Here is a 12949-nt window from a genome sequence, read left to right as displayed (position 1 = left end):
ATATGATACGACACACTTTTTAAAAATGTAAATATTGTCTGTTTGTAAAAAAAGAATGCATTTCTGTTTGATAGCAATATACATGATTACGGTTCAGATTCACTATTCTGTCTTTCGATAAAAGCAAGGTACCTTCCAGCCTTATTTTTATTTTCGTTTTATAGGGCACTTAATTTCAAGTTTAATCTATGCATTGTTTCAATGACGTAAATGTCCTTATCGACAGTTAAATCAGATTATTATCTTGAATATACATGATGACTGATGTTTGACAAAGGTTTGTTAGGGACTCAGAATGGCGGCGCAAGTGCGCGCGCATTGCATTGTGGGTATTTGCGTACTCAATCGTGACGTCTGTGAAAACAACCCTATGTAATAAGCTTATATGCAGAATGATGTTAACGGCCTGCATATAAAAGTTTTTATCAGAAGACAGTCATATACAGAGATATACACACAAAACATATAGGTTGACAATCATATACACATATACACACGAAATTCATACAGGACGGCAGTAAGATACACACAAAATTCCTGTAGGATGAAAGTAACTATGTATAAATGTCAGTAAATGTGAGACACCTTTGTGAAGACCTTAAGTCTAATTCCCTCTGTAATTACCTGATCTTTGTAAAGACTTTAATTCTCTCGGTAATTACCGCACCTTGGTGAAGATTTTTTACTCTAATTACCTCTGTACCGGTAATTACTGCGACTTGGTCAAGACTTTCATTCCAACCGAAATTACCTCGATTTTGTGAAGACTTAACTCTAATTCTCTTGGTAATTACCGCGATTTTGTAAAGACTTAACTCTAATTCTCTTGGTAATTCCCGCGATTTTGTGAATACTTAACTCGATTTTGCGAAGACTTTAACTCTTCAGCTTTTTAATATGAATTTGTATAATGTTTTCAAGAAGAGTGGTATAGGGGTGTGAGAAAGAACGTGAAGAGATGATTAGGTCAGCATGAGTGAAACGAAGTACTTGCTTTATTTTCTAGGATGCAAGGATTCTAAGAACAATTGCATTGCTGTCGGAGAGCAAAGAACCGAGGGTTGTATTACCTATAAATGTGTGCACCATTCCTTGAATATAGGATTGCAAGTACTTACGGCAGGTAATGTTTTCATTTGTATTGGTAGGTGTACACACACACACACACACACACACACACACACACACGTGTTTATAGTGTCATGCGTGTCCTTTTAATCTGTTTTGTCTTTACTACAACATACGTATAAGTAGAATAAAGTTCCCCTACTTGCATCATGCTAATTAGAGTAATTGTAACGTTTTTAGATGACTGTCAATCACAAATATAGTTTCCTATCACATATTACGTATAGTTTTCCTATAGTATGAGTTTCTTATTTTTGATATTATCAAACGTTAAAATATTACTTTGTGATTCTGATTGGTCTAAATAAGCCAATTAAATTATTGCGCAGTATTCTCATTATTGATTGGCTGCGATCATGGGGAAACTTTTTTTACCCCGCCTTTTCGATTTTTTGTTGTTGTTTTCAAAGAACATTTCTGGCTGCCAGTTTTCGAATCGACTTGGAATTTTGTTGAAAAATGGTCTTCTCTGCTTCAATATGGCTAATTTCCCCCCACAGGGGTTTGTTTATGTCATGTATAACATATCATAGCATGAAAAATGGCTAAAACCCCGTGACAAAAACAATAACAAGTAAAACTATGGGTATTGCTTGTGTGGGGTGGGGGTTGATGGGGACCGTATATCTGTAGCATGGAATCCACTCTATATACCCGCGTGGTTTAAATATTAACCTACAGAAGTAAATAAACTCACCTCTATTCGCAGAAGAATGTGGACATAAATCGGTCTCCAAAGTGACAGAAGGTTGTCCAACTACTGCATATTTACGCGGTAAATATGTGATGCAATTCCGAGTCAAAATGAAATTTATTTGCATATTCTGTTGTCGACTGTTTCAAATCAAACACTGCAAATATCCGGTCACGAATACATTACAGTAAAGATGTGAATTTCTGCATCCAGTAAGCCCTCTTTCACATGAATAAATAGCAGTATCAATCTAATGTTTAGCTGTGAAAGTGACACCTTAAGGTTACTTAAACATGGATCGTCACCTGTACGGGTAGTGCATCAAACAATGCGACATCAGACACATTGGACATTCTGTGCTGAAAAATTATATTGCCTGCTTAAAATGTTCTGTTTTATTCGGAAGGACGCTTGTTCTTTGATTTGTAGTGTAATAAAAGTATAATCTACTTTTAAACATCAAGACAACTTCAACTTTGGTTGGGCTAACGCCATCCCAGAACTAACATTTTTCTCTTCTTTAAGCATCTACTTTGTATTAGTAAAGTCAATATATATAACAATTTTGTCCTTTTTGTGGAGGAATTGCGACTCATTTGTTAAAAACTTACCTTTATGAATGGGACTGATTAAAATAACTGATAGAATAAAAACAATTTGTTAAAAATTGGCTTCACTTTGGTTAATAACAGATGACGATTATTATTAGTATTACTTCTATTATTATTATTATTTCATTAAAGGCTGTGACTGGAGGGGCATATGTAAGCCAGAGAATTCCACCTGGACCGATGATGAAAACTGTGTGGACTACAGGTGCAAGAAGTTAGCAATAGGGGGCGGCACTGTTGTCCGGACTGAAACAGTAGCATATGGTCAGCTATTTCATTTTCTTCTTTTTTACGTGAACACAAATTTGTATATTTTGTTAGTCAGTCTAGTTTGGGTCGGTTTCATGCTTTTTCACGGCACACCAACACTCTGATGGTTATATCGCGTAAAGCACCTTGGCTCAGCCGATTTTGCAAGTCCAAACAACGAGTCCGAATCGGTTAACCGTGCCAACGTTTATTGCAAGACAATTAAATGGCATAAATCGACACATATGGCTTAAGAAAATTAAAGCTTTTATGTACTTCCATTGACTGTAACAGGTCAACATATCTACTGCATGAAACACTCCTGGAAAAGGAACTACTTTATGTTGGTGTATAACAATGAGTCGTGTATACTTCAGATTGGTGCATACCAATGAGTCATGTATACTTTAGACTGTTGGATAACAATGAGTTACGCATGCTTGCAACAATTATATTTTATTTTTGTAAGGATGCAAGTGGAACGGCAAGTGCATGCCCGCTGATGCATCCTGGTCGGAAGACTGTCTTAGACGGAAATGCGCCGTAATTGTCAACGCAACTCACGTGTCGCGCCAAGTAATGTCGACTGTGGAAGGTAAATATTGTTTTAAAGTCCGTCTCTTTCCTTACTGTTCATTTGTTTTTCATGTTTGAAAAAAATATAACATAAAACAACAGGACGCTAGTTATGATATCTTGTGATATCAAAGTCATAATGACGCCAGAAGGCGATATTAAACCACTGTGATACTTGACATATTGCAAGAGGATGATGATATCCAGTCTCCGATTCGTTTGAAAGAATGACTTTTCTTCGAACTTCTGTTTACAAATTTTATTTTAATTTTCCCCCACAGATTCAGAAAAAAACCCATTGCATATAATTTCAATAAAGAGACCCTAGTATTGTTGTCAGTTTCCAGAGACTAGCATTGTTGTATTTTTCTATGGAGACTAGCATTGTTGTCAATTTCTATAGAAACTAGCATTGTTGTCAATTTTCATAGAGACTAGCACTGTTATAGATTTCCAGAGACTACCATTGTTGTAATTTTCCATGGAGACTAGCATTGTTGTCAATTTCCATAGTGAATAGCCTTGTTGTAAAATTACATTTAGACTAGCATTGTTGTCAGTATCCATAGATAATATCATTGTTGTCAGTATCCTGTCTTAATTGTCTGTGGTATGCTGTGAGCTCCTATATTTACTTATCATTTATGCTGTGGTATGCTAAAGTTCCTGTATTGCTTGTCTGTGATATGCCAGGAGTTCCTGTCTCACCTGTCTGTGGTATACTTTCATGTCTTGTCTTTCTCACCTGTCTGTGGTAAGCTATAACTTCATGTCTTACCTCTCTGCGGTATGCTAAAAGTTTCTGTCTAACCTGTCACATGTATCCATGGTATGCTATGGGTATCTGTCTTGCTTTTCTCACATATCTGTGGTATGATTTCCTGTCTCACCTGTTTTTGGCATGCTACAAGCTCCTGTCTTACCTGTCTGTGCTATGCTACCAAGTTTCTTTCTTACTTGTCTCGCTTATTTGTGGTATACTGTGAGTTCCTGTCTTGCTTTTCTCACCTGTCTTTGGTATGCTACGAGTTTCTGTCTCACCTGTCTCTGGTATGTAAGAGTTCCTATCTTTCCTATCTCACCAATTTGTGATATGCTAACATTTTATGTCTTACCTGTCTCACCTGCCTAAGCATCATGGTGGAAAATATTTAAATGCTTCAATTTAAAAGTCTCTGAAAGTCACATTTTTCTACATCAGTGACTACATTCAGCTGATCCTTCTAAAAAAATTGTTGCTGCTGTGCAGTTTCATATTTTGCATAGGGTTAGATATTTAAAGAAAAAGAATTTCCCAGATTTTCTCACTGGTTATTTAGAGTGACATTGTATATTTTAGGTATTGTTAAAAGAACTTTTAATTCCCTTTATTTGGTGTAAGATTGATAGATTATAGAATATACAGCAAGGCCCGACTTCAGATGTGCACCTATAAAAAACTTGTCTCCCCTCGGTATTTTTCACTTCCTAGACTTCAAGGGTAAATTGTAAAAACTGAGCTGACATGCTTTGCACTTTCAGAAGCTTGTATATCTGGCAAATTTTACTTTCTCTTTTTTAATAATTACTGAAGATAGTATACTTTAGCCTGTTTTTTTTTCACACATGGGAGCAGCCAGTTTGGTTTGCTCTGTGCTTAGATCATGTACAATTTCCACAGTACAACATACATACATACACACACACACACACATATATATATATATATATATATATATATATATATATATATATATATATATATATATATATATATAATGTGTATTATCATTCATGGTTATAGTTAGTATGGGTTATTTAGTTAGTTTTTAAATACTAAATTTCATTGGTGAAAGCTTAACTGTGTAGTATTATTATTCATATTTTTAACTTTTCAACCACATACACAAACGATATAGAAAAAGCTAACCTGAAGCTTTCATCCTCACGCAAAGGACTTCATCAGCAGACTGATTTAATCTCTGCTTACTGTTAACATCGCTCAGTTGAATGGACAGCAATGTTAACAGATTGTCCCAGATATGCGACAGGTTGTAATGGCCCCCATCCCTGTTCAGTGTCAGTTTGTGTGCACATTTGTGGATTGATTCCTTAAACCAACCCCCCCCCCACCAACTGATGTTAACAGTAATTTTCTTTATGAATGAATTCATACTCTTAGAAGTTGTCATTGATGTATGTGCATAAATTCATTCATAAAGTTACATGGTTAAGTTGTACTTTTTTCAAGTAAACACCACATGATCTAATTTCAGGACACGAGTTATGAAAAGCCAGGATGGCCTAATTTCTGATTAGTCTGTACTAAAATAGCTGATATGCTTGCTGTTGAGATTATGAATGTATGATGCTATCTATTGCATTTTAGTAATATATATATAAAAGAGAATTATTACGTAGAATTATGCATTTTTAGTAGTAAACACCAGTGTTGGAAGTTGTTCAGTTATATTGGGAGGATTGATTCACTTATTGAATTTAATCATTTGTTGGAATTACTGTGAATTCATTTAAAAACTATTTGGACTTATAGCTGATATGGAATTACTGTGAACTTATTTAAAGACATTTTAGGTTTATATCATAGTGATTCTTCTGTACTGTTGATACATCAGTACAATACAGGTTATCATTCAGACTACCATTGGAACTCTATACTTTTGGACTTCATGGAACATTTAAGACATGGATTTCATTCACCACAATAAGTTATTTTTACTCTTTCACTTTGTATTCTGGGGAAATAAATTTTGTTTTCAGGTATACCAGAACTGTTGGTTTTCACTCTTCTTGCTACTTATTTTAAGACCATAGAGTTGTAACACAAACAAAAATGTGTCGGCCACAGTACATGAAAGTAACATAGAAGTATAACAACATTCTTGCCATTGTGCATGTTGAAAATACAAACGTCACCTTACACCTGTCACTCTCTCAGCAGTACATAATATCTGCAGTGCCACATTACTGTGTATTAAACTTTACATGCTGATATATGAGAAGTTCTCAGCCTTGCATATCTCACCTGTGTAAGGAAAAAGCTTGGTTAATTATTGTGTTAAAGTTTATGTTGAAGTTTTAGAAACATACAGATATTCATTTCTGCTGCATTTGACTCAAACTTTGATATAAAATTAGCATGGGCCAAAGGTTTGTATACTGACATGCTAGGAGTATATATTGTCCTGTCTCGCCTGCTTAAGCAGAAAGTTTATTGTGATACATGGGTTCTACTGACATGGATACAAAGAGTTCCGTGGAAGTCTTGTTGCAGCATATTGTCTAAATAGTAAAGTCATAAAGCAAAACATTTTTTCAAAGTTCATTTTTAACAATTCACTACACTCAGAATATTCAATGCTTCCAGGAACACCGATTGGAAAGAAACTATGTAAGTTTGTTTTCAGCCAATAAGGGTGGTATTTCCAAGGCTCGTCTTAAATAAAGTTATAAAATAATTTAGAAAAGAAAATATTTTCTTTGATCTTAAGGATGTCAGACTGTGGGAAGCTCAGAATGTCATGCTGTTGATTCCACATGGACAGAAACCAAAAACAATTCCTGCACGAAATTAACCTGCACACAAAATGGACCAGCCTTAAAAACAAAAGTTCTGGAGAGACGTAAGTACCGAAGTTGTTGAAAATCAGTATAATACATATATTTTCCCATCCAATGGACAGGAAATTTACAGTGTTAAATAAATATTTGGTCCCTGACTTAAATTTGATTATGATCACCCTAAAATCATTAGTATTCAATCTGTGCTTGGAAAAGTTGAATGATGTTACTGCAATGAGTTAGATGTACACATATCTTGTACTGTATAATGAGCTTTTTTATATAGTAAAACAAACAAATCTTCCATGTATGAGAATGGACAAGATAATCTAACTCTAGAGAATAAAATTTCTATGAGGGACTCTGCAAGCCTTGACCCTGGCATAAACCTTTTCTCCTTCGATTTAACTTCCGGATCCTGCATGCACATATAGTGCAATTCTCATAATCCATTTACATATCTGTCATATTACTTTTGTCTGGAAGTCCTTGATGACTTGTGCACAGCCATGGATGTGTTTGGCAGCAAGAAACGAGACCCAACTGCTGACCCAGGGGTCAAATATCACAAAACCTTATCATTTCTACAGTTGCCATTAACTGCAAATTTAAACAGTCATGTATAAAATGCAAACATGTATCATAAATCTTATTCTTGTAATGATATATAGGGGAAATCACTCTCCTTGCATGTGACAGTATAAGGGATCGAATCTAAGACACGAGAGATTATGTAAAGCTAGCTTTTGCCAATACTATATACATTGTACTATTGTTATACATTGTAATATACATTTTCGTATTTACAGTTTGCCTGGACTCTGTAAAAACATGTCATCCTGTTGGTGCCAGCGGATTCCAAGCAGAGATCCAGGGGTTGGTGAGGACAAACTGTAGTTGCCTGGCAAGAGACGTGGAAGCTGGGGTGATGGTACGGTGCCCAGGCTGAATCACATTGCTAAGTAATGATTTCCCAACACTTGTCTTCAGGAATAAAGTTTCCCACCCAAATCGATGTCATTTGATTTATTATCCTAGCATGAATTGTCACTGAGTATCAATACTGTGCGGAAGATCACTCACACATTCACAAACACACACACCTTCAATCACAAAGATAGAAACAAACAAGCTTTACTTGCCAAAAATTTGCTGACAAAACCATTGCATTTGCAGTTCTTGTGAAACAGAAGGCATCTACCATCTACAAACTTAAGAGCGAGTACAAGAATACCTATTATTCTTAAAACTTCACAATGTATTGCTGAAGCTATTAAGTTGCCATACTATTAGAACCATTTAGCGGGTAACTATAGCAACTTTCAGATTATGTCACTACCAAACCAATCAGGTCACAAATCTGAATAGTAAGCAATTTATAATAGTGTCTTGTCTTGTTCAGTTCAGGATTGAACCAAGTCATTTGAGAGACTGATCGATCGAGAGATCTTGATTGAAACCAGCCTTCTCATTTGCTGTCTCTAGTTCGCTTATCTGAGTAATAAAAAGGTGTATTCTTGTTGTCTCAGATACATGGTCATGTGATTCAAAACACTTTTTCCACTAGCTCTCTCTAGATTGTGTATTTGAGCTTCGAATACAATACAAGCATTAAAAATTTGAGAATGAGATACTTACACGTTATAGCCATATTGGTCTTCCAAGTAATTAAACTACTTGGAGTTTTTTATTGTTTTTGTGTAGTGGAAAATCTGACTATCGCTTCTGATGCGGAAGGCCACAGGTTCAACCTCCCCCCAAGTCATAACAAAGATTTGTAAAAATGGTACATACAGCTGCCTTGCATTAAGAGGTTAGTGTTAAGACTGGTTAGCCTGGTATCAGGATAATGTGACTGGGTGGCACATGATGTTACATGTCTGTGGCATGATGCCCCACTATAAACTGACACAATGCAAACATCTTAGCGATATGACTGAAAAATTGTTAAAGCTATGTTTAAAACTCAAATCTCAAGACTGATAAGAGATTCAATGTCTTGACCCTGTGGGCTTGGCACAAGACACTGCTACACTGCTTTCAATCCCTTAATGAGTACCTTTATCAGGCACTGATAAATATTACGTATTGCTTTGTGTTTGTAGTTTCTTTGACGATCAAACAATGCTACTTGTAATTTTGTCTCTTTTATCATTTAAAATAAACCTTCTGTGAATTGATATTAAAGAGGGACAACAATAATGTTGTCAGTGTTTATTCATTCATAATTACTAACGATAATACAGGTGTTAACATCATTCTGCATATAAGCTTATTACATAGACCCATCGGCCCTGATTGGTACGCACTGATCACTACTTTGATGAAACACAAAATAAATTAACAGCCAGAATCAGCAGTGTGACAAATCTCATGTGGTCACCAATTTGTTAAGACAAAAGAAATTGACAGATTAAGCAGGACTGATCTGACTGGTTCATGTCCATTTACCAGCATTACAAGACAAAACAAACTGACAGATTAAGCAGAATGAGTGATCTGATTGGTTCATGTCCATTTACCAGCATGACAAGACAAAAGAAATTTGACAGATTAAGCAGAATGAGTGATCTGATTGGTTCATGTCCATTTACCAGCATGACAAGACAAAAGAAATTGACAGATTAAGCAGAATGAGTGATCTGATTGGTACATGTCCATTTACCAGTATGACAAGACAAAATAAATTTGACAGATTAAGCAGAATGAGTGATCTGATTGGTACATGTCCATTTACCAGCATTACAAGACAAAACAAAATGACAGATTAAGCAGAATGAGTAATCTGATTGGTTCATGTCCATTTACTAGCATGACAAGACAACAGAAATTGACAGATTAAGCAGAATGTGTGATCTGATTGGTACATGTCCATTTACCAGCATGACAAGACAAAATAAATTTGACAGATTAAGCAGAATGAGTGATCTGATTGGTACATATCCATTTACCAGCATGGCAAGACAAAATAAATTTGACAGATTAAGCAGAATGAGTAATCTGATTGGTACATGTCCATTTACCAGCATGACAAGATAAAACAAAATTAAAAGACAAAATCAAGATAGTAGGAGAGATCAGCAGAACAATAAAGTTAGGCCCAAGAACTGTATGAAACTATAAAATGGAAAATGGAAAGACAACCGTACAAACCTCCTCCTCTTGCTCAAAACACCATCTTCCAACATCAGACATTCTATTATTTGTATCCTCTCTTTCACTCTCCACACATTTAGCACACACACATTAAGAATAGACTAGACATATGCTATCTGATTGTAATACATGGTTCCCACACTTTTCTAAATATAAATTTCCAGGTCTTTTCCATGTTTCTTCCAGGATGAAATTAATTTTTTCAAGGTTAACATATGACCATTGCTGAATGGAATTAAAGAACATTTTGGATTATAAAACATGCATTTTCCAAATCTGAAGATGTTTCTCTTTCAAGACTCTCCAAAATATATGTCAGAAAAGATGATCATGTACAAAACCACAAAATGAGTCATGAAACAAATTTGACTATATTCCCATAAATTGGCATTTAAAGCCATTTTAATGTACAAAATACAAATTCAAACTTTACTTTGTTGACCTGCATTATGTTGCTATGTGGAAACAACATAATACGCATAAATTATTTTGTTTCCTTTCAAACCTTTAATTCTAGAGCAATATATGTGCATGATATACAAAGTAAACATTTCCTATCACAGTATGAAAAAAACCCAATAAATGCAAAGTATTAGAATCTTATCTTGTAACAAAAAAGTTTACACCCTGAATTTATGTGTTCCAATAAAATCTCAAACAAGATTTTTCAACCAACCTAAACTCCTTAGGATGATTTGGTTAAAAATCCCATCATTTAAAGACATTTACAAAAGGGCTGTATAAACAAATTTTCTGAATTTTCTGCAACATCAACTTATCTTCTTGTAGTCCAATAAACCAGTCCCAAAACCTTTACTGATACATGGGCTCTAATCATTTCTTAATATATAATAAAAGGGATGACAATTTCCCATTTCTCCTGCATTCTTTTTAAAAACTGAAACCAATGCTTCAAGCTACATGTCAATCTGTAATAGTTTTGCATCAAAGTTTAGCTCAGAGATTCAAAATTTGTCTAATCTGGGTTTCCTCTGAATATTCCAACTTCATTTTTCATATTTGGACATTTAGGATGGAGTGCGGGTTCTGAGCAATTACATATAAAAAATTTAGAATCTGCCGCCACCGTAAGATAGCTTACCAGCGGGCCTAGCAAATTTAAACTAGGTTATATCGACTTATACCTGCATGAAATCAATAGGAAAATTATTTTCTCAGTACTGGCAAGTGTTATAATCATTATGTCTTTAATCTGCTGACAGACTAGATGAAACTCGGCATAGATGAAACCTGACCTGGACTCGCCATTTGCATTAAGTCAGAAGACTTTAAAACTCTCAAACAACAACATCAGAAGTCCAATAGTCACGTGATATCAACAGCAAACTCCTTGGTCTTGGAATAAATATAGAGAATTTTGTGCTCTTTTGTTTTTGTATTTTTATTACAACTAGTACACAACTTTCATTTAATATTTTATTCTACATCATTTGAAAATGGCAGTTGTGATGTTCTGTGTGCTTGTGCAACTAGCAATTGAAATCGCTAGTACCAGCTAAAATTTCATCAATGCATTAGTTTTACCATCTTTCAGCAGATTTAAAGACAAAGATTTTAATACTTGCCATTTCTGAGAAAATAAATAATTTTCATATCGATTTCATGCAGGTATAACTCAATTTAATGTTTAAGTTTGCTAGCCCATCCGCTAAGTGGCTATGCTTTAACGCCACCATGTTGGCCTCTTGTAATGCTCGACTGCTTTCCATACCTTCCCTATAAAACAAAAGATATGGATATCAAACTGTCTACTAGACAAATCTAATCCACTGAGCGTTTGGATTGCCTCAACAAATATATTTATGGCAAGCACCCAAATGATCCATACTGCAACCTCCTAATGTTCTGGTTAGAACACAACAAATTTAACTTGCAATCAGTTCAGTTACAACTCAATTATGTCATTGTTTCGGACATCAAGTTATGGAGGAAAATTCCTGGGTTTTTCTCGACTTTCATAAATATTTTCAAAATTTAAGAACTTTTCATGGTTGGTAATTTTAGCATTTCTCCCAACTTTTTCCTGATTTCCTGGTAGTGTGGGAACACTGTATAATAATGACCTAAAGACTAGAATACTTTGTATATATTGAAGTCGAAGCTGCATCTGTGTGAATGATCACTGAAAAATCTGTGTATATGACAAATATACCATCAAACTCAAAATGATAGCATTTTACAAACAGTTATGTCCTGGTAAATTAGATGTTTTAAAATATCATTCATCAAAATCAATGGTCTGTGACATTTGTTGTTAACCTCTTGTTGCTATAGTTTGGAAGGAACACATCTTGCATTCTGCAACATTTGTTTGACAATTTCTGTGGCGTGAACAGCTGTCCCCCAGCTCAGGGTCACACCGTTTGCACCATGGCCATAATTATGCACAACCTGAGAGATGAAGAAACAAATATTTAGACATTAGATCTCATACAAATAGATATCAGATCTCACACCAAGACATTAGATCTCATGCAAATAGATATCAGATCTCATACCAAAACATTAGATCTCATACAAATAAATATCAGATTTCACACCAAGATGTGAGATTTCATATAGATAGATATCAGATCTCACACCAAGACTTGAGATCTTGTGCAAATTATACACAAACTTGTCATAACAGTCACCTCAGTTCAGTGGTCACCTGGTCATAATGGCCATTATAATTTCCCTTGCTAATTTCTAATATAATGTCATGTAATCAGCAGTCACCTGTCCTCTGCGGCCATTGGCCCAGTGTTTCTTACCAAGCAGCAATTTCATCCTGGTTTCCATGATCATTAGAGCATACCTGCAATTACCGTTCCAAGTATGCAACATTAAACTTTGTGTGTTCAACGTGCAAGGCCAGGTATATATAAAGGTATATTACCTGAATCAATGTTAATATGCTTTATATTTTGATTGTACTTACCGTAATCCAGTAAAAATCAAACATTTCTGACAC

The 12949-nt window shown here is 35.0% G+C and overlaps 2 protein-coding genes across 6 annotated transcripts in view; one reads left to right on the top strand and one right to left on the bottom strand.

Moving 5' to 3' along the window:
- Positions 1-7830, top strand: part of LOC149782624 (uncharacterized) — a 57024-nt gene extending 49194 nt beyond the window's left edge. For all 4 annotated transcript variants that reach the window (XM_089934105.1, XM_089934107.1, XM_089934108.1 and 1 more), the window contains 5 exons: positions 1007-1123; positions 2566-2697; positions 3152-3277; positions 6750-6881; positions 7629-7830. In XM_089934105.1, coding sequence (XP_089790231.1) covers positions 1007-1123; positions 2566-2697; positions 3152-3277; positions 6750-6881; positions 7629-7768 — 647 coding nt within the window. In that variant the 3' untranslated portion in view covers positions 7769-7830. The remainder of the gene's footprint in view (positions 1-1006; positions 1124-2565; positions 2698-3151; positions 3278-6749; positions 6882-7628) is intronic.
- A 1188-nt stretch (positions 7831-9018) lies between these two features.
- LOC149782623 (D-aspartate oxidase-like) overlaps positions 9019-12949 on the bottom strand; it is a 31460-nt gene continuing 27529 nt past the window's right edge. For both annotated transcript variants that reach the window (XM_089934111.1, XM_089934110.1), the window contains one exon: positions 9019-12387. In XM_089934111.1, coding sequence (XP_089790237.1) covers positions 12265-12387 — 123 coding nt within the window. In that variant the 3' untranslated portion in view covers positions 9019-12264. The remainder of the gene's footprint in view (positions 12388-12949) is intronic.

Source organism: Sinohyriopsis cumingii, chromosome 15, assembly GCF_028554795.1.
Source record: "Sinohyriopsis cumingii isolate HCF-2022 chromosome 15, ASM2855479v2, whole genome shotgun sequence".
NCBI lineage: Eukaryota > Metazoa > Mollusca > Bivalvia > Unionida > Unionidae > Sinohyriopsis > Sinohyriopsis cumingii.
The sequence above is the reverse complement of the archived record's forward strand: the minus strand, read 5'-3'. Positions and strand labels throughout refer to the sequence as shown.